The following is a 24,618-nucleotide window of genomic DNA, read 5'->3' on the forward strand; positions in this document are numbered from 1 at the left end:
GTAACCTAAACATCTGTACCCCATAATATGCTGAAATAAAAAAAAAAAAGCCAGCGCTCCAGCCCCCACTCCCTTGCGCAAGGGCCTCGAGTGGCTCCCTGTCACCGCTCAACTATTTGAAAGAATCCTCAATGAGAAAGTCATGGTCCCCTTCCTGGATCCGGCTACCACGATCTGCCTGTTCCCAGGGATTTTTAATGGCTCCAGACTACTTGGAGAATCTGACAAAACCACAGGTTCTTGCCTAGAAAAATGCACGAACAGGAAGAATTTTGCAAACTGCTTCCGGAGGGCTGTGGGCCCCCTCCTTGTGGATTCGGGCTCGGAGGCCTCCTCTGCTGTTATCACCCCGCTGCCCCCTGCGCTCCACCCGAGAGCGGCCTCCCCGCGACCAGCACTGAGCTTGTCCTCATCTCCCCGACTCTGTTCCCGCCATTCCTCCCGCCGGGATTGCTCTCCTCTACCCGGTTTATCCTTCCCGCCTCCGGCCCCACAAGGCCCTCTTCCCACCTTGCCTGGCCCCTGTGGCGCTTTCCTGAGGGCGGCTAATTGTCTCACCCCCGAGGTTTCAGTGCCCTCACCGGGCAGTAGATCCTTGGAGGGGGGTGATAGGACTCCCGCCGCCACCGTGAGGTACCCACCCTGGGTCAGGCATTCAGTTCATCCAACAGCAATGCTGACTGCCACCATTTTACAGGTGAAGAAAATGAGGCTCAGAGAGGTTAAGCAACTTGCCTAAAGTCAAACTAGAAGGAAAAGGGTCACTCGTCTCTGGCCCTCCACATGATTCAGGGTCACTGTAGGTCAAAGGCCACCCACTCCAGCTAGGAGACCTTTGCTTCAAGGCGGGCTCTGCCTCTGGCTTTAGAAGGGCGGCACGGTGCTGGCCTAACCGTTGAACCAGGGAAAAAGTTGCTTCCGTGTGAGTGGCCTGCTGGGGTATGTTACCTTAGTGACCGATGGGAGGGCCTGAGTCCAGCTCTGATCCCCGGGTGCTCTGGAGGGTCCAACTGCCTTCCTCAGGTAGCGTCCGTGGACCTCGCATGAATTCAGGATGTACAGAGCACAGGCCAAGGCATAGCCGCCCCAGTTAGAGACGCCTAACAACGCAAAAAGATTCCGTCATAGAACAGAAAAGGTCATGTGTCCCTCGGCCTGCCTCTAGGCCACTGAATGATCTCCAGCAAGGGTCCCAGACCAGTGGCACCAGTATCACCCAGGAACTTGTTAGAGCCCAGATCTGCTGTATCACAACTCAGCAGGAGAGGGCAGCAGGGGAGAGGCCGAGTGTTAACAAGCTCTGGGTGTGTCTGCTGCAAGCTGAAGGCTGAGAACCCTTGCACTAGGCCGTTAGTTATACAATGTTAATTACCACCAGGGAAAGAGGTTCAGGCAACCACCAAGAAACCCCTCCCAGACTCTCCACATTGAGAAAGTCTCCCTCATGGCCGACCTGCCTCCCTCACTCTGCGTGGAGGCCTGTCCCCAGAGGGACAGCCCCGCCAGGCTGTGCTGTATCCTTTTCATGTGCTTGAAGGTCTCTCCTAAGTCCGCCTCAGATTTCCCTCCCCTTCTACCAGCCAGGCCCACCCGGCTTCATCCCCGATTTTGGGACCCATCTCCTTGGCTCTTCCCTGAAACCTGCTTGAGTTCTCCATTCAGCTGAAGAAGAACTGATGAAGGGCTTTCCGGGCTCCAGGTGCTAGAGCATCAGAAAGACAGGTGCTCCCAGCCTGGAGAGAGAGGGACGGCACACACAGCCACCCCAGGGCGGGACAGCCTGTGTCCGAGATGTTCGCGTAGGGCTGTGGGAGCACTGACGAGGGGGTACTATTATTCTCTTTTTGTTTTTTTTCTTTAGAGACAAGGGTCTCGCTCTGTCTCCCAGGCTAGAGTGCAGTGGCGTCATCATAGCTCACTGCAGCCTCCAACTCCCGGGCTCAAATGATCCTCCCACCTCAGCCTCCTGAGTAGCTGGGACTATAGGTGCACGCCAGCATGCCCAGCTAATTTTTTCTATTTTTAGTAGAGATGGGGTCTCACGCTTGCTCGGGTTGATCTTGAACTCCTGAGCTCAAGCGATCCTCCCGCCTCGGCCTCCCAAGTAGCTGGGATTACAGGTGCGTGCCACCACGCCTGGCTAATTTTTAAAATTTTTCATAGAGATGGGGTCTCACTATGTTTCTCAGGCTGGGAGGGATCAATATTCTGACTGGTTTAGGAAAGATTCACAGAAAAGGGTCATTCAATAGGTAGGATTTTGCCAGAGAAGAGGTAGAGGAGTGGGGAAAATTCAGGTTAAAAAAAAAAAAAAAAACCCAACCAACAAAGGCATGAATACAAAGACAAGTAGCTTGAAAATACAAAGCACATATTAAAATATGGTGAGTGAAGGCCGGGCACGGTGGCCCACGCCTGTAATCCTAGCTCTCTGGGAGGCCGAGGCGGGCGGATTGTTTGAGCTCAGGAGTTCGAAACCAGCCTGAGCAAGAGCGAGACCCTGTCTCTACTAAAATTAGAAAGAAATTAATTGGACAACTAAAAATATATAGAAAAAATTAGCTGGGCATGGTGGCACATGCCTGTAGTCCCAGCTACTCGGGAGGCTGAGGCAGGAGGATCGCTTGAGCCCAGGAGTTTGAGGTTGCTGTGAGCTAGGATGACGCCATGGCCCTCTAGCCCGGGCAACACAGTGAGACTCTGTCTCAAAAAAAAAAAAAAAAAAATATGGTGAGTGAAGACCACACGATAATAATAATGCCATATTTCATTGATTTTAAGATGTATTTTTGTTACATTTACATCTCTGATATTGACATATGACTTATAATCAATAGTATCTTACAGTTATAATTGGCTGTGTTTTCCTTACTTAGTGGTATATAAATTAATGATAATTTTTGTCATCAATGACATCTTATATTCAATGGATAGAGTACCATCTTTCATTGAATATTTACAATGTGTGGCATTACTGTAAATGCCTTATATGGACTAACTCCTGATGTCCTTATAACAAGCCTGTGAGGTGTTAAGTATTATTATTATCTCCATTTGAAAACTGGGAGACAGACACAGAGGGGTTAAGTACCTTGCCTAAGGTCACACAGCTAGTAAGTGGTAGACCTGAGATGTCTACCACGAGGCTGCTGCCTCTAGAGCCCGTACTCTTAAAAAAAAACTTAATATAGCTTGGTGCAGTGGTGCACACCTATAATCCCAGCTACTTGGGAGGCTGAGGCAGAAGTATCACTTGAGCCCAAGAGTTCAAGACCAGCCTGGGCAACATAGCAAGACCCTGGCTGTCTAAAAACATTTTTTTAATTGTGGCAAAAAACATAACAGAATTTACCATCGTAACCATTTTTAACTATACAGTTCAGTAGTGCTAAATGCACTCACATTGTTGTACAGCTCGAGTGCCTGCATTCAATCTCCATGCAAATGTGCAAGTATGGAAAATAAAAACATGTGTTTGGAAGTACTAGTAAGGGACAGGGTGTTAAAATGCATGTTTACTGGGTAGAAATGATATAAAATGGATATGTATTGAGGATGAAGCTGACATGTAAAACTAAAAACGCTCACTGTGTTAAGGGGGGATGATGGTATTTCTGTCGCTGTCCATCACCCTTCACTACCTGCCTGTTAATACTGTCTATAGTATTGCTGTTACATCATCTTTTCAATTAAAAAAGTAGGCCCCGAGAGATGCTTGAGTGGGCCTTATGGTTACCATTAATCTTATAGCCGTGACATGTCTCTTATAATATACTACAGATACGCATTCAATGCAGTAAGTTTCCTTCTAAGCTCTGCTTTTATTGCATCCCACAAATTTTTCTAAGTTGTATTTTCGTTTAGTTTAAAATATTTTAAAATTTCTCTTGAGATTTCTTCTTTGACCTATATGTTATTTAGAAGAGTGCTGTTTAATCTCCAATTATTTGGGGATTTTTTTCCAGCTATCTTTCTGTTACGGATTTCTAATACCACCGTGGTCTGAGAACAGACATGGTATGATTTCTACTCTTTTACATTTGTTAAAGTATTTCTTATGGCCCAGAATGTGGTCTGTCTCAGTAAATGTTCCGCGTGAGCTTGAGAAGAATGTGCAGTCTGCTGTTGTTGAGTGGAGTCATCTATAGATGTCAATTGTATACGGTTGATTGGTGGTATTATTGAGTTCGACTATGTCTTTACTGATTTCCTGTCCATTTCTGATACAGGGGTGTTAAAGTCTCCAACTGTAATAGTGGATTTGTCTATTTTTCCTTACAATTCTATCAGTTTTTACCTTATGTATTTTGACAGTCTGTTGTCGGGTACATACACATTAACAATCGTTATGTTATGTTCTTTGAATGTCGACCCCTTACCATTATGTAACACCCCTCTTTATCCCTCATAATTTTCCTTGAAGTCTGTTCCGTCTGAAATTAATATAGCTCCTTTTGCTTTCTTTTGATTAGTGTTAACATGGTATATCTTTCTCCATCTCTTTATTGTTAACATGTCTAAATATAAAGACACTAGATTTCTTGTAGACAATGTATAGTTCAGTCTTGTTTTTTGATCCACTCTGACAATCCCTGTCTTTTAATTGGTATATTTAGACCATTGACATTTAAGGTGATTATTGATACAGCTGGATTAATATCTACCATATTCGTTACTGTTTTCTATTTGTTCCCTTTGTTCTTTGTTCCATTTTTGTCTTCCACAATTTTTCTGCCTTTTGTGGTCTTGAGTATTTTATAGGGATTCTATTTTTCTCTCTTTTGTTAGCATATCAATTATACTTAAAAAAATTTTTTTAGAGGTTGCCCTATTGTTAGAAATATATGCCCACAAGAAATCCAAGTCTATTTTCAAATAACACTATAATACTTCATGGGTAGCACAAGCACCTTACAATAACGCAATATTCCTAATTCCTCCCATACCTTGTATAATTGCTGTCATTTGTGTCACGTATACATAAACATACATAAGTATATGTAAGGGCTGTCTGGAAAGTATCCAGCCAGGTAACTGTTCTCGTTATATTAACAATGGCTGGCTACTTTCCAGACATCCCTCATACATACTCATAGCATACATAATGGAATACACTGTTGCTACATTGTTTTGAACAAACTGTTATCTGTTAGATCAAGAAGAAGAAATATTAAAGTTTTTATTTTTACCTTCATTTATTTTATTCACTGAAACTCTTCTTCACGCAGATTCGAGTTTCTGACCTGTATAATTTTCCTTCTCTCTGAAGAACTCTTAACATTTCTTGCAAGGCCGGTCTATGGGCAACAAATTCTCTCAATTTTTGTTTGTTTGAGAAAGTCTTCTTCACTTTCGAAGGAAATTTCGAAGGGCACAGAATTCTAGGGTGGTTTTTACTTCTCAACACTTTAAATCTTTCACTCTCCTCTCTTGCTTGTATTGTTTTTAAAGAGAAGTTGAATGAATGTCATTTTTACCTTTGTTCTTCTATAGGTAAGGTGAGTTTTTTCCTTCTGGCTTCCTTCAGCTTTTTCCTTTATGTTTGATTTTCTGAAGTTTGAATACGTTATGCCTAACTACCAAAAGGTGTAGCCTTTTTGGCATTTATCCTGCTTAGTGCTCTCTGAGCTTCTCGGTTTTGTGGCTGACGTTAATTTGGGGGAAATTCTCAGTCATTATTGCTTCAAATATTGCTTCTGTTCCTTTCTCTCTTTCTTCTTCTTGTATTCCCATTAATGTAGGTTACATCTTTTGTAGTTATCCCACAATTCTTGGATATTCTGTTATGGTTTTGTTTTGTTTTGTTTAAGTCTTTTTTCTGTTTGCTTTTCAGTCCTGGCAGTTTTTGCTGAGATATCTTTGAGGTCAGAGATTCTTTCCTCAGCCATGTCCAGTCAACTAATGAGCCCATCAAAGACATTCTTCATGTCTATTATAGAGTTATTGATCTCTACTATTTCTTTTTGACTCTTTCTTAAAATTTCCATCTCTCTGCATATATTATCCATCTGTTCTTACATGTTGTCTCCTTTTTCCAGTGAAGACTTTAGCATATTAATGTAGTTTTTAAAAAAATTCCTACTCTGATAATGCCAACATTTCTAACATGGCTGACTCTGTTCAGTCTCTTCCAACTGTGTTTTTGTCTACTAGTGTACCTTGTAATTTTTTGTTGAAAGGTGAACATGATGTACTTGGTCAAAGGAAACTGCAGCAAACGGGCCTTTAGTAATGTGGCAGTAAGGTGTGGGGGAGAAAGAAAGGGGAGGGGAAGGGTTCTATGGTCCTGTAATTAGGTCCCAGCCTTTTGGGGAGCCTGTGCCCCCGGACTGTGAACTTTACCAACGCTTCTCAGTTTTGGCCCCCACCCCTCTTAGGTGGGCCAGGATCGATAGAGGGAATGGGAGTTAGGTATTTCCCTGCTCCCATGTGGAAGGCTATTCTGGGCTGGAGTTGGGTATTTCCTTTCCCCAGGTAGGTTAGGCTCTGGTAAAGTAGTTTCCCTTGGGGGCAGATCTTGTAAAGAAGAACAGAATGCGCTGGTGTATTTAAAAATGGCTCATTTTCGGCTCCCCCTGCCAGAGCATGAGGGCATTTTTCTTTGATACTCCTTGTGAGAACCTGGTTGAGCCCCTAGAAGTAAAACTCACAAAATCATGGGCCCCCCGCTACGACTGGGTCCCCTGGAGTCTTTGATTTCCAGCCTTGTCCACACTGGGCCTCCAGCAATTCCTCAGTTACAGTTCAGGTTTGCCCTGACCGGCACTGATTCCAAGAAGTTTCCCTCCTCTCCAGACTAATTTTGATCATGATGTGGGAGAGCCTTTCTCGGGTGTCTGTCTGTTCTCCTGAAACTTGTGGGGAGGTCGAGGGGGGAAGGCCAGGCCTGGAAGGACCTGGGCCCTGGTGCAGAAGGGCAGCAGCAGGGAGGGCGGGGTGGCCTGAGGCAGAAGTGAGAGGAGAGGTGGGAAGCCTCTTGTAGCCTCCAACAGCCGCCAGATTCTTGTCTTCCTGCCCACCACGCAGACAAAAGCACAGATGCCCCTCTTCAGAGAGGCCTTCCTGAGCCTTTAGAGGCTTCCGCCTATCTAAAGCCGCCCTCCTGTCACTCCCTCTGATCTACCTGTTCTATCGCCCCATAGCTCTTCTCACTATTAGAATCATCTGGTGCGTGTATTTGTCAGGGCTCCTTGTTCATCTCCCAGTCCTGGAACGGGAGTTCCGTGGAGCAGGGTCGTCGCTGTTGTAACCCTGGTGCTCAGGACAATGCCTGGCACACAGTAAATGTTTGTTGAATGACTGAATGAGAAGTCAGAGGCTGAGAACCACATCCCCTCCTGGCCCTGGTGCCCTCTAGACCACTTGCAAAGAAGAGCTTCTGGCCTGGTCAGGCTCCAAGCCAGGTCCCCCCTTCCAAGCAGCCCGGCCTGACGGGGCGGCCATCCAATACTCACCAGCAATGACAGCAAAGTCAGCCTCCACGTCACAGGCAATGACGTCCCCATTCCGTATGTGCCTCTTCACAGCCTCCTTGACTTTGCCCATCCCAAGCTCGTTGCCTCCATCACCGACTCCTATTGGGCAGGGAAATGGCATCAGCGCACGGGGTCAGGGCAAAATGGGGGTGGTTGTGGGGCAAGGTGGCCCCTCCACAAGTGCTTTGTTGCCTCTGGGAGGGGAAAGAGGTTGGCTCTCGATATATTTTCAAGAGATGTTGTACTTTCCCTTCAGGCCTTGTAGAAACTTCTCTAGGTAAAAATGAGTCAAAGTCTGAAACTCACCAGAGTGTGAGCATGTCTCCCTTTGGGTCACGGCCTCCAGTCACAGATGGAGCATGCTCTGTGCTGCTGGTGCCAGGCCCACGGGGGCTGTGGGTAGGTGACGCTCAGGCCCTCCCTTCAAGTGGCTCCCAGCACTGAGCCCCGTTAGTGTGGCCGGGCGACGTTCCACTGGCAGAGGGGAACTGGTGCAGATAGTTAAAGCCAGTTCTGGATTTACTTTAAAGGCTTCTGTTTAAAGAATGTGAAACAGATGTGTGTTAGGTAATTTTAATCTGCACCAGAGGGGTACCTGGTTAACACGTGAAACTCCCTAATCAGGAATACACACTCTGAGGGTGGTGGATTAGCACAGCAGTCTCCAACCTTTTTGGCACCAGGGACCGGTTTCATGGAAGACAATTTTCCCACGGACAGGGGACATTAGATTCTTATAAGGAGTGTGCAACCTAGATCCCGCACACGTGCAGTTTACAGTAGGGATTCATGCTGCTGTGAGAATCTAATGCCGCCGCTGATCTGACAGGAGGCGGAGCTCAGGCGGTGATGCGAGCGATGGGGAGCAGCTGTAAATACAGAAGAAGCTTCTGCTGTGCAGCCCAGTTCCTAATGGGACTGGTACTGCTCTGTGGCCCCAGGGTTGGGGACCTGCAGGGTTAGCATTTGAAAGAGACCATAGTCTAGAGGCCCAACTGATAATTAGCCCCAGAGGATTTGTTAATTAGCATAATAACTGAGTGCTGGAATAAATAAATGTTAGAAATGATTTCATTCACTTGTGAAATGAATGGTGTTCAAAAATAATTAACGAGTGCCTCTACTCTTGCAGAAATAAGATTTAAAAAAAAAATCTAGCAAGCCCTGCAGCCCACATCCTTTGAGAGGGTGCTCCAGGTCTAAGGGACACTGTTTGGTCCTGTGTCCAGGTATTTCTGGAGGATTCTGTAGAGTAGAAGGTCAACTGAATCTACACCTAGAAGATGGCTGCAGCCGTCTCAATAACCTTTAATGCCACGTGCGTGTCTGAGTCCCTCAGGGGCAGAGGGCTGGACCTCCCAAGCCTACGGAGCAGGGGTGTCGCTGTTTTGTGTCTGCCTCTGTCAAGGCTTGGACTCTGTGGAGGGTTACCTCACAGGCTGGCGCTCACCATGGGATGGCGAAGGGGGACATAGAACTGACCCACCTAAGTATCAGGGACTGGATTTGGCCAACAGAATCAGACAATTGTGAATGACCAAACACCTTAGAGTCACACCTGATGACTTTTCTGGAACAGTTTTCTAGATCTATCGACAGGCCATTGAATGAAGGAAAATCATGCCACCGCCCAACACTGGTATTTTGTCTGTATCTTTTTTTTTTTTTTTTTAGCATTTTATGAATTTCGTCTCGTTTGCGCCTCACATCCATCCTGTCCGTGGTCTTGTCCGCACGGTACAGAGCTGGCGCGTCTCTGGGGCGGGCAGCACCTGGGAAGTAAGTGGAAGGTGGAGACTTAGCGCCCAGTGTCTTGATTCTCAGCCGAGTGCTGTGCCGTGACGTGGCGTCTGCGTGTGCTGCCTGAGGAACGGGGTCTCGACGGAGCAGAGGAGGGACAGGGGCGGTCAGAGGGCAGCCCTGCTGGGGTAGGGGCCCCGGGATGGGCTTGGGTTCCTGAGGCTGAGAGGAAGGTTCAGGGGTCTACACAGGAGGCAGCTTGAAGCCACAATGCCCAGCTCTACCTGCTTCCTCTGGGGTCCCAGGAGTGTCACAGCACAGATCGGGGGCCCGTCTGGGGTGGGGGGTGGGCTCGCTCAAGCAGCTCCTTCGGATCCTGTTTGCCCCTTTAGACAGGGAGATGGCTTCCTTCTCCACCCTGGGAACCCCCACCCCCCAACAGGCCTCGGTCGGCCTGGCCAGCGGGAGTGACAGGAAGCTGGAAGGCGCGGTGTGCACCACACCCACAGCCTCTTCTGGGAAAGGCCAGGGCGATTTGCAGAAATTTTCTAAGCAGCCCAGAAGGCTTTCATTGTCTCATCAAAGCCTCAAAAGCCAAGAGGACTAATGAGTCTGGGAAAACAACTGAAATGTTTGAATGGAGAGAACAAATAGACGCAGATGCCAGACAAGCCCTAATTACCCGGGGCCTGAGACCTGCCCCCAGGGGGAGGGAAGCTGGTTCTCTCTGGGGGTTCCACTAAGCCTTTCAGAAATCCATAAAGGCGCAATTCTGTGATAACCGGCTGGGGGAGTCTGCACTGTCCTCCTAAAGCCACCAGCGTCGCTAATGAGTTCGGTGCCCCGGAAAACCTCCCAGGCCTCGGTGCTGGACAGTCTACTGCCTTCCCCGCCCCCCGCCTGCAGTTTCAAAGGGACTTATATAATACAACGAATGTGAAATCTCTTGGAAAATTATAAAGTTCTGTACAAACACAAATTATCACATTGTTACATTATTAACAATTGAAATACTACAGTGATCATATATTAGATATATTTAAAAATTAACATGCTTCATAAAATGATACACAGTATACATGGTCCATTCCATCCTATGTGACCAAAATAACATGTGTGCCTCAATTTTACCATTGATATCATTTTATTATTAGTTTTATTATTAATACTTTAGAATCAGGCGAATAGAATGTGCTCGGTTGTCATTTCCCTTCCTTGCTTGTGGGAATGTTGAATTTCCAAATGGTGGTGACACTAGTGTCTGTACTAACCGTAACAAACACAGATTTTCTTTGGAGTGGAAAACGTCGGTCCCTCCCCATGTAACTCTTTCTGGTCACGTGTTCAATAGTCAATAAAAAGGCACTTTGCAGTGATATGTGCTTGTTGCACGCTCAGTGCTCCCGTGGTCCTTACTTACCCGTTGACGAGATTCCAGGAATCTTCTTTGCGGCAAGAAAAAGATCGTCGATGGGGTCCACTAAGTGCTTGATGTTCACCTTCCTGGCGTTGTAGTACCCGCCGTCGGCAGCTCTGCCCGCGCGCTCTATGGCCACCAGGTGGTCGAATCTGCCAGGAAGCGAGCACAGTAGGGTCCTTACAGACAGTACGTGATGGGTCACGCCTCCGTGTGTTTGTGTGAGGCCACGTCGTTCTTTCTTCCATTCCTTCACTCCTACAGAACTTGACTGAACACCTACGCTGTGCCAGCGCCTATCAGAGCATTTTAAGGAAGAGCATCGGAACCCTTAGTGATTTCTGTGTTAGAGTCAGAGGCTGTGGGCAGGGAGGCCAGCGCGCAGGGTCGCTGTGGTGGACGGGGACACTGCTGGTGCCCACCCAGATCCCCTTTGTCCAGCGGAGCAGCCAGCTCCTGTGAGTGTCGGCTGCCGTGGGTCCACCACTGCCCCCTTCCAGGATCTTGTTTGGTTTATAGACAGGAAACAGACGGAAAAGGAATGGATCATAGAAAATGAATGAATCTAACACAAAATAAACTTCTTAGATAGAAACGGAGGACTAAGGGCCACAGTTGACATGGTGCTCAGAATGTGGGCTGCAGGACCTGTGCTCTGGGTTCTGATTCCAAGTCCTCCTGCCACCGGCCTTGGGCCAGTCGCTCGGCCTTTCTAACCCTCATTTTCTGCACCTGTCAGGTGACATCACAGCAGCACCTGTTTCGCACAGTGCTGAAAGGGTTAAATGAGAAAACGCACAAGAGCTGCATGTCGTGTTGTAGAGCCCACACCTACCTGGTGCTCAGTAAGTGTTAGTTGTTGTGACTGCTGTTGCTATTATTAGCAGGACTATTGTACTGATAATCCAGTTTAAGAACATGAAAATTATACTTTTACATCTCTCTCAATCCCCCCAACGATGGAGTTCTACAAAATCTAAACTCTGCTATGGGAAACAGTATGGCCATTCCTCAAAAAATTTGATCCACCAATTTCACTTCTAGGTACATGCGCAAAAGTAATGAAAGGCTCCAGGAGGTATTCGTCCACCCACGCTCATGGCAGCATTATTCATAGTAGCTAAGAGGCAGAAGCAAGCCAGTAACCAGGGACAGAAGAATGGATAAACATAGCGTGGTCCGTACACACAAGGGAGTATTATTCAGCCTTAAAAAAGAAGGAAATTCTGACACATGCTACAACATGGGTGAATCTTGAAATTATGCTAAGTGAAATAAGCCAGTCACAAAAGGACAAATACTGTATGACTCCACTTCTATGAGGGTGCCTAGAGTAGTCAAACTCACAGAGACAGAAAGTAGAATGGTGGTTGCCAGGGGCTGGGCTGAGGAGGAAATGGGGAGTTAGTGTTTAATGGGTACAGTTGCAGTTTTGCTAGATGAAAAGAGTTCTGGAGATGGGTGGTGGTAATGCTTGTACAACAATGTGAATGGACTTAATGCCACTGAACCGTACGCTTAGTAATGGGTAAGATGGTAAATTTTGTGTTATGCATATTTTGCCATAATAAAAAAAACTGTGAGTGCTTCTTCTATGTTTTTTTTTTTTCCCAAAAGGACTGTTTTTATTTATACAGTGTCCTAACCACTTCACAGCGGTAGGAGGAGTGGGAGAGGTTCCTTTCTCAATCCAGGGGCCTCCATAATGTTGATTTGTTGTTGCCAAACACACAGGCAAGTGGCATCATGGATTTGGTAAACTGGTAACAACGTTTAATCTCTCTCTGCTAGAGCAATAAGGTGAGCGTCAATCTCTGCTGCTGTAAGAATCCTGAATTTAGGACTTTCAACTGTAACTACTCCAACTTCTATTTCTGAAGGTTTGAAACCACTTGATAGAACAGTAGACAGGCATGTAATTGCAGTTTCTACTGTCCAAATGTCCAATCAAATTTCTTTTTCATTTATTTTTCAAGGAAGCTGGTTGACTCGGTTTGTTTCACTCCTGCTGCAGCGGCTTTAAACCCACAGGAGTAACCTGCAGGATCACACCTGTACACCTGAGGGCCTTGTTCTTCCTCTATACCAACTAAAGTCATACAACAACCAAGAGGCCTCATTTCAGCATTCTGTGTGTAGACCTGGGAACTGTCAGCAATTCTTTCACACAGCACGTCCACAGGAATCTCACGGCCATACTTGCATTTCCAATCAGCTGCCTCATAGCGTGCCCTCTGTACCCGGCATCTGCCGTCAGCTGTCATTCCTGTCATCACACAGCCCATGTTTTCGGTTATCCTGAGTAAGTGAGTCACTGTGCTGGAATCCAATAACTTATCGGGGACTTTCTCCTGTGTAACAATTACTGCACAGTCTTTCCTTCGACAGCTACTGATGTAAGGCCACCCTGGTTAATAGCCTTAAAAGCATATTCTACTTGGTAGAGCCGGCCCTCGGGTGAAAAAATGGTAATGTGGCGATCAAAACCGGCGCTGGAACCATGGGACGTATAGGTGCACCACTTCAACACAGTAGCTGGGCCCCGTAGCTCCCCTATAAATGTTTTTAAAAAACAAAATTTACGTGCCTGTCCACATCCTTTGGTTGTGCTAGGATGTGGTGGCATCACATGGGCGTCAAACGGGTAGCCCACTGAGTAGGTCTCAGAATGTACTCCTGGGCTACGTGTCCATCCAGCGCAGGAAAAGGCAGACACTGAGAAGCAGAATTAACAGGAGGAAGAAGCTTTGGCACTGAATTTCCTCTAGACCTACACCAGCACTGAGGAAAAGGCAGTTAGACCCAGAGCTACGGTCAAGATCAATGTGTCCTCTGTTCCCAAGGGAGGGCACTACTTCTGGACCTTCCCCCGGGGAGCATGCCATTGTACACACTGTGGAGATCTACTGAATGTTTAGTCCAGAAGGCTCCATGTAGCTATAGTGGGAAAGAATCAGCCCTGGGAAGCTCCCTGGGAAGAGTTAACTCACCTGCTCCAAGGTGAACAAAATCTTCTCTCCCCACAAGCAGACATGGCTCACTCTGCTCTACTCAGCAAACAGCAACACCTACATTACCTGGCATTGGGGGTCCCACACAGGAGAATTTCCCAGTTTCTCCCTCAGGAGCCAGAGCTGCTAATGGTTGTATGCCAACCGCTGGAGGAACATAAACATTCTCACATGCACCACGTGTGTTCTTGCAGCTTTAAATAGCATATCGGATCCACAATCGAACTTTTCCTTGGTGAGTAAAGAGCCTCATCATGAATAGCAGATTCTTCTGGGAGCTGTCATATAGCTATGCCCTCAAGGCCTATTAAAGCAGTATTTTAAAATTCTAAGTGGACACTCATTAGTGGATTATGAAATGTATTGGGGCAGATCAGCATTTTTTGACAAGTAGAATAGAACAGAGTAGAATAGAAGGAAACAGACTAGAATAGAAAATATCGGAGTATATTGCACTGAGTCAGTATTGTGTTTTTGAAACTTCTATTTCATTTGTGGGTGTGTACTGGTTTGCAGTACAAAATGTGTCACTGCGGGTTATTGTCAGAAAGGTTTGCAAAACACTGTATTACACATTAGAAGATCTGAAACACATGTACAATAAAGAAGTATTTTTTTAAACGTTTAACCATATACACAGGAAGAAACACACACACACACACACACACACACACACACACACACACACACACACACACGGTTTCCTAAGACATACTTGGCATTACTATACAAGATAGACGATGGCGTTGTATTTCTATTTCATTTTCCAGTGGTGCTTGTTACTCCCAACTGAAATGATTTCACTACTCTCCAATGGGTCATGACCCACAGTTTGAGAGACTGCTAGCCTTTTTAAATTTTAAAAATAATTCTATCTCTTCCCTCTGTCGGAAAGACATGCCATCTCTCCCTGCTGACCAGGGACCTGCTGCTTCCACAGATGCTCTGTGAATTCCCCCATGTACCTTGAAAGCCCCCAGCCCAGCCTCATTGCTTTGTCTGGTCCGTCAGACCCCGCCTTCCTTGGTTCAGGCTCCAATCTCTCTGAAGGGCTGGGCTGTGCAGAAGCTTCCTTGGTAAAGAGTCCATGCGCTTTCCCACCATCACCCACTTACACTGGGACGGGACATACATACCTAGGTGACTTGGGGTTCCCGTCTTTGCACAGAAATGCCTGGGCAGCTTCCACTGATCCACCTTGGTAGGTTAGCATTGGGATCTCTGTCTTCAGAACACCTTGGAAATAAAGACAAAGAGTGGACACTTCAGCCCTAGTGATGCATTTTGGGAATTCGTGTTGGCTTTTCCAAAGGCCCTTTGGAGAGTATCGCTACTGTTGTTGAGTGAGGTCCATCCGCAGAACACTTCGTTAGCCACGCCACGGCCCTGACACAGAGGAGACGTACGTTTCCTTTTGGTCCTGAGTAAATGCAGGGTTGGCAGGGAGTGGGGCGGGGATCGGGCTAGTGAATATGCTGTGCGTAAGGTGCCCATAACACATGGGTGCAGCAGCCTGTTCTGGCCCATGGCCACCATTGCGCTGGGTACATATTTACATGCCCTCGTGACAGGGTGGCAGCCCTCTGCTAAGCAGTTGAGCCGTACGCTCTCATTTAATCTTCACAACACTTTTGTTTGATAAAAACCATTATTACTCATATTTGACAGAGGGGAAAACTGAGGCTCAAAGACACCAAACAATCTGGGCAAGGCCCCCTATGTGTGTCAACCCCATTCCCCACCTCCCTGCACACTCTCGGGGAAGTTCAAGAACCACCAAGGGAGGCTGGGTGCGGTGGCTCACGCCTGTAATCCTAGCACTCTGGGAGGCCGAGGCGGGCGGATTGTTTGAGCTCAGGAGTTCGAGACCAGCCTGAGCAAGAGCGAGATCCCGTCTCTACTAAAAAAATAGAAAGAAATTATCTGGACAACTAAAAATATATAGAAAAAAAAATTAGCCGGGCATGGTGGCGCATGTCTGTAGTCCCAGCTACTAGGGAGGCTGAGGCAGGAGGATCGCTTCAGCCCAGGAGTTTGAGGTTGCTGTGAGCTAGGCTAATGCCACGGCACTCACTCTAGCGAGGGCAACAGAATGAGACTCTCTCAAAAAAATAAAAATAAAAAACAACCAAGGGAAATTCCCTTGGGTTGGCTACCTATATGGGAGTGATTTTGAAAATAAATTTGACTCTTAAAAATGGCACCTTTCCTAATTATAAAAATAATACATATTATTATAGAATATGTGGGAAATACACAAAAATCCCAAAATAAGCTAAAATGAACTTGGTTTCCATTAACCAATCTACCCCACAGTTAGGGTAGAATCCTGCTATATTCACTGGCCTAAGGCAAAGTCTTCTCCACGCAGACAGCCCAGGGCAGGTGATCTTGGGCCCATCACTTATGGTCCTGCAGGAGCTCCCAGACAGCTCTGTGGCCCAGGAGTGTGCCAAGGGGTAGCCTTGGGGGTGCTTTAGCCACCCCCACAATCTCCATGGCCAGCCCCTTGCACCCCTCACATAAGGATAAGCACAGCCACGGTGTCCATGTTAAACCACGTGCCTGCCTGTAAATGCAGCTGCCAGACAGCTGCTCCCCCACCCAGCTTCTCCACCATGTTGCTGCCCCTGAGTCCTTCGGGAGCTTCACTGCCCCCGGTGGGGGGATGGGGCAAGCTGAGGTGAGGAACAACTAACCGGCAGGGACCCTAAAGTGCCCTCACCGGCTCCCTCCCGTCTCTCCCCAGCCCCACCCCACGTCTAAGGGAGAAAAGGCGGGAGATGGTAACTGGTCTGTCAAGGGATGTTCACCGAGCACATCCTACATCAAAGCCACAAGCTAGGGAACTGTGGGGGGGACAATCACGACAAGGGGAAGGACCCAGCCCCTCCCTGTGCTGTGCATGGCAGCCAGGTGACCCAGACACGGGGGCTCAACTTAGAGCCAAACAACTCTGGGCGGGAACGTGACACCACTTCCTAGCTGTGAGACCCTCCAAGCTTCAGTTATCCCCCTGCAGAGTGGGCGTTAGCGATGCGCACCTCCCAGGATTGCCCCAAGGGCCCAACAACGTGACACGTGCCAGGTCCCCAGCTGGGCACCCGCACAGAGCAGCTGCTAAGTGGGGGCTGGCTGTTTCTCACTGCCTCCGAATTGGATCAAGGAACCAGGATACTAGTAAGAAGGGCACCGGGAAGCCCACAGGCCAGGGAACTTAGTAACTAACATATCCCAAAGCGGGAGGCAGACGTGGGAAAGGACACACAAGAACCTCGGAAAAGGAGGGTCAGCGTAAGATGACAGTCTCACTTCTGAGCTACAGAGAAAGATCTTTGGTCGATTTATGCTTAAGACAGGGAAGAAATGGCTCTGTCTTTTCTTCTTTAAAACATTTCCTAGGCTTCTGTTATAAAAAAGACTGAAATAATTTTCATTAAAAGGCCGAATTGCTTTTACATTCTTTGTCCAAATGTTATGAAAGTTCTGCAAAATCCAAGAGAGCAAATCCCAGGCTCAGAGCCCGTGTGGGCGAGCCCCAGTTCTGAGTGGAGGCTGGTGTGGCCTCCGAGCCCAGCTGCTGCCAGGCGAGCACAGAGGGCAAAGCTGCTTCTGGAAGCGGGCAGCTAAAAGCATCCACCAAAGATGGATGGAAATGAGATTTTGGCTGGGGAGCAGCGTTTGACAGTTGGCTGTCCCTTCCTCCTTGGCGCCTTTCTCTGCGCCATGACAACTCGGTCCCTGGCTTTTCCTCTTGCCGCTGCTCCTTTTCGTCTCCTTGCTGGCCGCACCCCTTCTCCTGGTCCTCTCGTCATGGGGAGTCTTGGGACGCAATCCTAGGTCCTTTGCTGTCACCACTTCTTCCTGCGGTGATCTCATCCGGCATCCTGGTTCCATCAATATGCCAACAGCCCTCCCATCTGTCTTCCTGGCCAGACTGCCCTCCTGCGCTCACTCCATGTCACTAACTGCCCGCGTGACTTCTCCACCTGTGTGTCTACAGACGTCGCACACCTAACAGGCTCAAGCCTGCACTCTGTGTGTGTGTGTGTGTGTGTGTGTGTGTGTGTGGCAAAATACACATAACATAAAATTTATCATTTTATCCATTTTTAAGGGTACAGTTGAGTGGCATTAAGTACATTGTCATGCAACCATCACCACCATCCATCTACAGAACTTTTTCATCTTCCCAAATGGAACCTCTGTACTCATAAGACAACAGCCCCCCATTGTCCCCTCCCCCCTCCTCTGGCAGCCACCATCCTACCTTCTGTTCCCATGGATTTGACTACCGTAGGGACCTCGGATAAGTGGATTCACGCAATACAACTGGCTTGGTTCATGTAGCATAATGTCCTCACGGTTCATCTGTGTTGTAGCACATGTCAGAATTTCCTGCTAAATAATATTCCCTTGTACGTACATACTCCGTTTTATTTATCCATTCATCTACCGAGGGGCCCTTGGTTTGCTTTCACCTCTTGGCAATTTCGAATAATGCTGCTATGAGCATGGGTGAACAAATATCTCTTGAGGACCTGCTTTCAGTTTTGGGGGTGTGGATCCAGAAGTGGAATTGCTGGATCATACGGTGGTTTCTATCTTTGATTTCTAGAGCGGCTGCCATGCTGTTTTACGCGACATCTGCTCCGCTCTACGAGCCCACCAACAGTGCACGAGCGTCAAACTTGGACTCTGGATTCATCCTCAGACCTGCCCTCCCCAGGGCCCCATCTCAGTTCACAGCAACTTGTCCTCCCCGTTCCCCGGGCCAGAAGCCTTAGAGCAAGTCCCGATCCCTCTCTCATGGCCACATCCAGTCCTCTTGGAAACCCTGCCGACCCTGCCTACAGAATACCCGCAGCATCTGGGGTCTCCCCACCACCTCCACTTGTACCCGAGCCGTTCATCTGTTTGGGTTCCCCTGGAACCGCAGCCTGCGACTTGGGCGCAGGTGGTGTCCTGGGAGATGGCACCGGGAAGCAGGAGGGAGGGAACAGGGACAGTGAGGCTGGAGGGAGGGCCAGACAAGAGGAGGGATTGTGCATTATCAAGGCCACTGCTCTAGGGAGTGGGGTCTCAGTTCCACTGGGACCGGTGTGTCCTGACAGGAGGCAGGACACTTACCCTGAAGCTCCTGTCCCCCAGGGGTTGAGGGTGCAGGAAGCCATTCGCCCCACAGGGTGGAGTGGATTTGGAGAGGCCCGCAGGGCCCTGGCCTGTGATGGGGCCCAGTCAGGTCGGCGTGACTCAGACCTTCCACTCCAGCTGCGGCTGACATCCGACGGGGCTGAAGGGATGCGCCACGTGGCATCACCCACTGCAAGTCCTCTCACCTCCTACCTTCAATAGCCTGACCGGTCTCCTGCTTCTACCCCTGTCTCAACAGCAACCCAGTGACCTTGGCCGTCGCCACAGCCCACAGCCTGGGATGCTCTTCCCTCCGCCAGCCCAGGCCTCACTTCCTCATCAACTAGAAGTCTGGGCTCAAATGTCACCTTCTCCATTAAGTATCTCCTGACCACCCTGTTTAAAATGGCAGCCCTTCCCCTGCCCCTCATCCCCAATCCCCTTAGCCTGGTCCAGCTCTTCCCATAGCAACATCTCCTTCTAACATACTATGCACTTGTTTCTCATGTTGTTTATTGTTGGCCACATGCCACTAGAAGATATGCTCTGTGAGGGCAGGCTTGCTGTTGGTTTTGTTCACAGACAGATCTCAAGAGCCTAAAATAGTGCCTGGCACATAGTAGGTGCTCAGTACACATTTGTGGCATGAAATGCATTGTGTATGTACAGATGCAAACTTTTTGAAACTTCCCACATAATGGATGCTTTAGGGTTTGCATTCCTGGGGTTAAAGCTCTTTTGAAATGCTAAAAGGAAAACAATTCTCTGAAGAATGCATCTTGAGGGACACAGAGAGATCAGAGGTGGGAAACAGGTGAGATTCCCCAGGCTTCCAGCTTATGCCTGAGTAACACCTTCTGCAGGACGGAGGCAAGGTGAGGAGCAGTTGTTCACACTGAGCCCACGGCCGAGCTCGTCACACTGACAGTATATCACAGCCTCATGTCTTTAGTACCCACGGCCCTAATGCCCACCTGGGTGCTCCAGGTGCATCCCTGCCCATGTGGACCAGGTGGGACCCGGCTGTCTGAGCATTCAACCACTCTATGCTCCACTACCCCTCCCCCGCTCTGGTGGTGCAGGGCTGCCCTGGGTTGCTAAGAGAACTTGGCAAGTCGCTCCCTACCCTATCGTCGCGAAAGGAGGGCTGTAGGTGCATTAGAAGGATCATGTGCTTTGGAGCCTGCTCACCATCCCCATCTGGGTGAATTACCTGGGCCCCTTGGAACCTCAGTCTCTTCATCTATAAAATGGGGATAAGTGGTTCACGACAAAGAGTTGTTCTGCGCTCAAAGGATAACGCTCAAAGCCTTGTGCTGGGTACCGGCAGAAGTACTGCAAACGCTGATCCCTCCAGCCTCTGTCCACAAAGGCCTGTTTGGGGAAACGGACCAAGCCCGTCTCACTGCTCACCTTGCTCAACAGCATCTTCAACAAGCTTCCGGTGCAAGTTCAAGGCCCTCTGGTCAACTATCATGGAGACCTCCTTCTCCAGGGCCTGCAGGAAGGCGGCCAGTGCGATGGCTCCCGGTGGGCCGTCCGTCTCTTCCGGAGGCTCGTGACTGAAATGCGTGGGGAACCCCGTGGTGATGAGCACTGAGCGGGCGTGGGACAGTGACAGAGAGGCTCTCAGCAGCTCGTCCTTGCAGAGCAGGTGCCCAATCCCCCGGCTGCCTGAAATTACAAAAAGCAAATCAAACCAAATCAAATCAGATCAAATCATAACATAAAGTAACTGTAGGTAATTTTGTTTAAGTAGAAACTTATATTAAGAGTAATTTAGGGTTTTAGTTGATTGGTTTTCTTTCTTTTCTTTCCTTTTTTAGAAACAGGGTCTCACTCTGTCACCCAGGCCTAGAGTGCAGTGGCACAATCATAACTCGCTGCAGCCTCAAACTCCTGGCCTCAAGTGATCCTCCCACCCTGGCCTCCCAAAGTGCTGGGATTCCAGGTGTGAGCCACCATGCCCGGCCTGCTCTCTTCTTTTAAGAAGTTGATTTGAAGGGTGTGGCAGAGACTGTGAATAGTTCACCAGGATGCACCAGAATAATTTTTCTCCCCCCGCCACCAGCAGTGAAGGGCAGCTGGGTAGGTGGCCGACCAGCATCCCCTCAGTTAGGTGTGTCCACAAGACAAGGTTCTGTCCACTGGAATGTGACAGAAGTGATTCGCGCCACCTCTGGGCCTGGCCATGCACCTCCCACGTGCACCTCCAAGTTCTTTCCCTTTTTCCTGGCAGCTGGAATGTTGACAGCTAGAGCCCCCTGGGAGTCACATGATGCGATGGCAGAGCTGCTGGGTCCCTGCGTGACTGGGCAGAGCATCCACCTTCCTGTGGACCCAGAACACTCACCCTGGAAGACCCGCCTGGGCTGTTATGTAAGAGGCATAAACTTCTATCATATTTGAGCAAAGCGTCTTGTGGCTTGTTGGTTACAGCAGCTTAACAAACCCTAACTAATACAGGGAGTACAGATGGAGGAAGGGACATGGGACCTTCTTAATTGGGGATTCCCTAAAAAAAGATCCTAAGACAAGGACTTGGGCATAAGTATTTCAGTGGGAGGTGATCCCAGGAAATGCAAGTCAGAAGAGGAGAAAAGGGAATAATTCCACGAAAGGATTGTGAGTGAGCAAGTTACCTCCCAAGGCAATGGGGCTCAATCCTTCTTGACATAGATGCTCTGAGGAGCCATGGGGTACACACAGCACAGGGAGACTGGGCATTTATCCACCGGCTCCCGTCCCCTCTTGGAGGGAGGGGGCTCTGGAGGTGCAGAGAACATCCTCAGGTGCAGAAGCAGAGAGCCCCGGGGTCATGCTGGGAGCCGCCCACTGCACCTGCCGGTGAACCAGGCAGGCCCAGGGGACACGAGCATAGCAGCAGCCTGCACTGCAGATGCCCACCGGTGGCCGCCATGCAGACAGCTGCTCTCGGGATGCGCCGTCATGCCTTTGTCCAAACTCAGGTCATCTCAGAGCAAAACAATGCCATGTGAAGGCAGAGTCGTGACTCAGAACTTCTGCCCAAGCTGTGGTCGAAATCAGCAGTGGCCAGAGGGACATGAGAGGACACTGGCTTGTCATTGAGGTGCCTGAAGAATATGAAGGACACAGATTTTGGATTCCTGTTATGGAAACTTACATTCCAGCCCAGGTGCTGGCACATCGTAGCGGTGTGACCTTGGCCTTGTCCCTTGACCTCTCTGAGCCTCAGTTTTCCTACGTGGAGAATGGAGAGTGGTCCAGGTGCGGGAGGATCACAGGGACATAGCCCCTCACATCTCTCACCTACTGCTGGTGGGAGTGGGAACTACAACAGTTCTGTCTGGAGGGTGATTTGTATCTTAGATTTGTACATTCCACTGGAGCCAAAAATTCACTTCTGGTATCTAGTATTCCTAATAAAGTAATTATGGATATGTACCCAAATTTAATCAGGATGTTCACTGCAGCATTGTTTATGGTGTCAGATAATAGGATATTAATAAAACAATGGGAAATTAGTAAAATGGAATTTTATGCAAACATTAAAAAGAATGCAGAAGACTACTTAATGACAAAGTAAGACGTTCACAATAAAAAAGTGAGAAAAGCAAGTCCCAAAATGGTATCCCAGCACGAGTCCAGTGCGTAGATGCATCATGCGTAGGCTCAAGACTGGAGAAACAGACTTCAAGGTCAAACACCAAACTGTTAATATCAGTTCGTTGTGACGGGATACTGGTAATTTTTATTGCCTCGTTACTTTTATAAATGTTCTGATGCTTCTACAATGAACACGAAGTACTGTCAATTAAAGAATAACAACATTTTTAAAGAAAAAAAATTGGGATGTGATATATTATTTCATGGGGTGTGGTGAGCACCAAAGGAGAGAAGGAAAGAGAGAATTTGGTCAACTGAAAAGCGGTATATACACTTATGATGACTTTATTATCAGGACAAAAATCATTACTATAAACCCCATCAAATGCAAGCCAACACCCTCTCGACAATGACCGATGGGTCTATTATCATGCCCAGTGAGTCATGTTCAGTACACCGTCATTAATCTTGTATCTGCTCATTTAACACAATGGGTATCGAAAGTATCTGTTGTTCATGAGGATTAAAGATGGTTCTTAGTAGTGATATCAGTGCATCTGACGGTCATAAATCTGCCTCTCCCCGAGCCGCATCCCTCAAGTCTCAACTCACAGTCTGCGCCGGCGCTGCCGGGTGGCCCTTCATTCAGCACTAGCCGCACCCCGTCTGCAGTAGATTTACTTCCCAATTACTGTTTTTCATCTAAGCTAATGGAAGAGTTAATAATTCATCTTCCCTCATGACCCTGTGCTAAGTGGGAGAGCCATCAGCCTGCGTACGAAAGTTTGCAGAAATTTTGAAAACTGTCCACCCAGGAGATCAACCACGTAAGAGACTCTATGCGTACACAGCCACGAACTTATGTCCTGGAAGGTGTGTCTGTGGTGGGCATATATCCCACGTTTGCTGTGTGTTTATACGAAAAGGAATTCATTCTGCAAAATCAGTGAATGAACAAGCTAAGAGAAAAACAAACGAGCAAAGAGCTATCCTTGGTGGCTTAGGAGGAGGTTTAGTTACTGCAGACCCACTATTGTTGGAGGACAACCTTTGCTCCTAGCCCCAGGGGAGAGAATCAGACATTTCCAGGGCTGGTTTACCCTGTGGGATTCTCAGCTACCGGGCTGGCCAGCAGGCAAGGGCCCTGTCTGGGCGCTGTTCTCTTTAATCAGCTCTGTCTGGGTCCTTGGAGTCTGGCCCAGAAAGTCAACCTTTGCAGGTGGGCCTCACCTCTCTGTTCTCCATGGAGGCCCACCACCATCGATCCAGGTAGCTACTGGAGAAAGGAGGCAGAAGGGCCAGAGGGGAGGGCCACATGTCCTTTCTCCAGACATTCAAGGTGCAAAGGGTGTTTAGCACCCTGGGCTTAGGAACACGGCCCATGACAAGGTGCAGAAGAGGGAAGAAGGTGTGAGCCAGGAGACACCAGGCAAGACTGCGATATACCATTTAGACTCAGAGTCTAATTTAGCCAACATTTATAAATCATGGGCTTTGACAGCAGCCGATGTGGGTTCAAGTTCTACCCCAATTACCTACTAGGTATGTGGACTTGGGCAAGTTTCTTAACCTGATATGCCTCAGTTTCCTCATCTGTTAAATGAATGTAAATGCTTTCAGCATGATCCCTGACACAGAATAAAACCTGGTAGTTTAGAGCTATTATTGTTATTACCTATCACAACCTCAACAGGGAGGTGCACATTGTTATTTATTCCTGTTATACTGACGAGGAAACGGAGGTAGTGTCTATGCCGTCATTCTCTCATGAGTGTTTGCCAACAACTGAATTGAATTTGCCATGCACAACAGCGGGTGAAACGGTGCCCTCTGCTGGCTACCGGGGATTAGAAGTTAAAAGCTCGTCAATCGGCTTTCTGCAAACCTCTTCCTAATGGGAATCAGTAGATGCCCTGGTGGATCCCACCGGCCCTGTCTCACGTCCAGAAGGGCTGTCCTTTCCTGGAGACACAACGTACGACACACAGGTGGGCTGTAAGCTGGAGGCTGGAGCTGCAGGTCCTGCCCTACTGGGATCCCCAAAGAAGAATCCAGTCCCCTCCACTACCCCTGCTGCCCAGTCTAAACAAAATCTATGCTACGCCCAACCCCCGGGCAAGGGCACAAAAGGGGAAGATTAGGGACATTGGTAAATACATAGGTAACTTTGTAAAATGGTGGCAGTTGCCTACTAGGAATCACCCTCCTTTTTTTTTCTTGCCTACTGAATCCTATTCAGTTCTGGATGGCAACG

The 24,618-nt window shown here is 48.2% G+C and overlaps 1 protein-coding gene and 1 pseudogene across 1 annotated transcript in view; both read right to left on the bottom strand.

Annotated features, from left to right (window-relative positions):
* Nucleotides 1-24,618, bottom strand: part of LOC105822929 (chromosome unknown open reading frame, human C14orf159) — a 74,948-nt gene that overhangs the window by 6,250 nt on the left and 44,080 nt on the right. The window contains 5 exon segments of the mRNA XM_012660004.1: nucleotides 949-1,100; nucleotides 7,455-7,574; nucleotides 10,636-10,784; nucleotides 14,780-14,879; nucleotides 20,190-20,450. Of these exon segments, the coding sequence (XP_012515458.1) occupies nucleotides 949-1,100; nucleotides 7,455-7,574; nucleotides 10,636-10,784; nucleotides 14,780-14,879; nucleotides 20,190-20,450 (782 nt within the window).
* LOC105822923 lies at nucleotides 12,406-13,716 on the bottom strand (annotated as a pseudogene).

The sequence above is a fragment of the Propithecus coquereli genome, unplaced genomic scaffold (genome assembly GCF_000956105.1).
Source record: "Propithecus coquereli isolate 6110/MARCELLA unplaced genomic scaffold, Pcoq_1.0 Scaffold646, whole genome shotgun sequence".
NCBI lineage: Eukaryota > Metazoa > Chordata > Mammalia > Primates > Indriidae > Propithecus > Propithecus coquereli.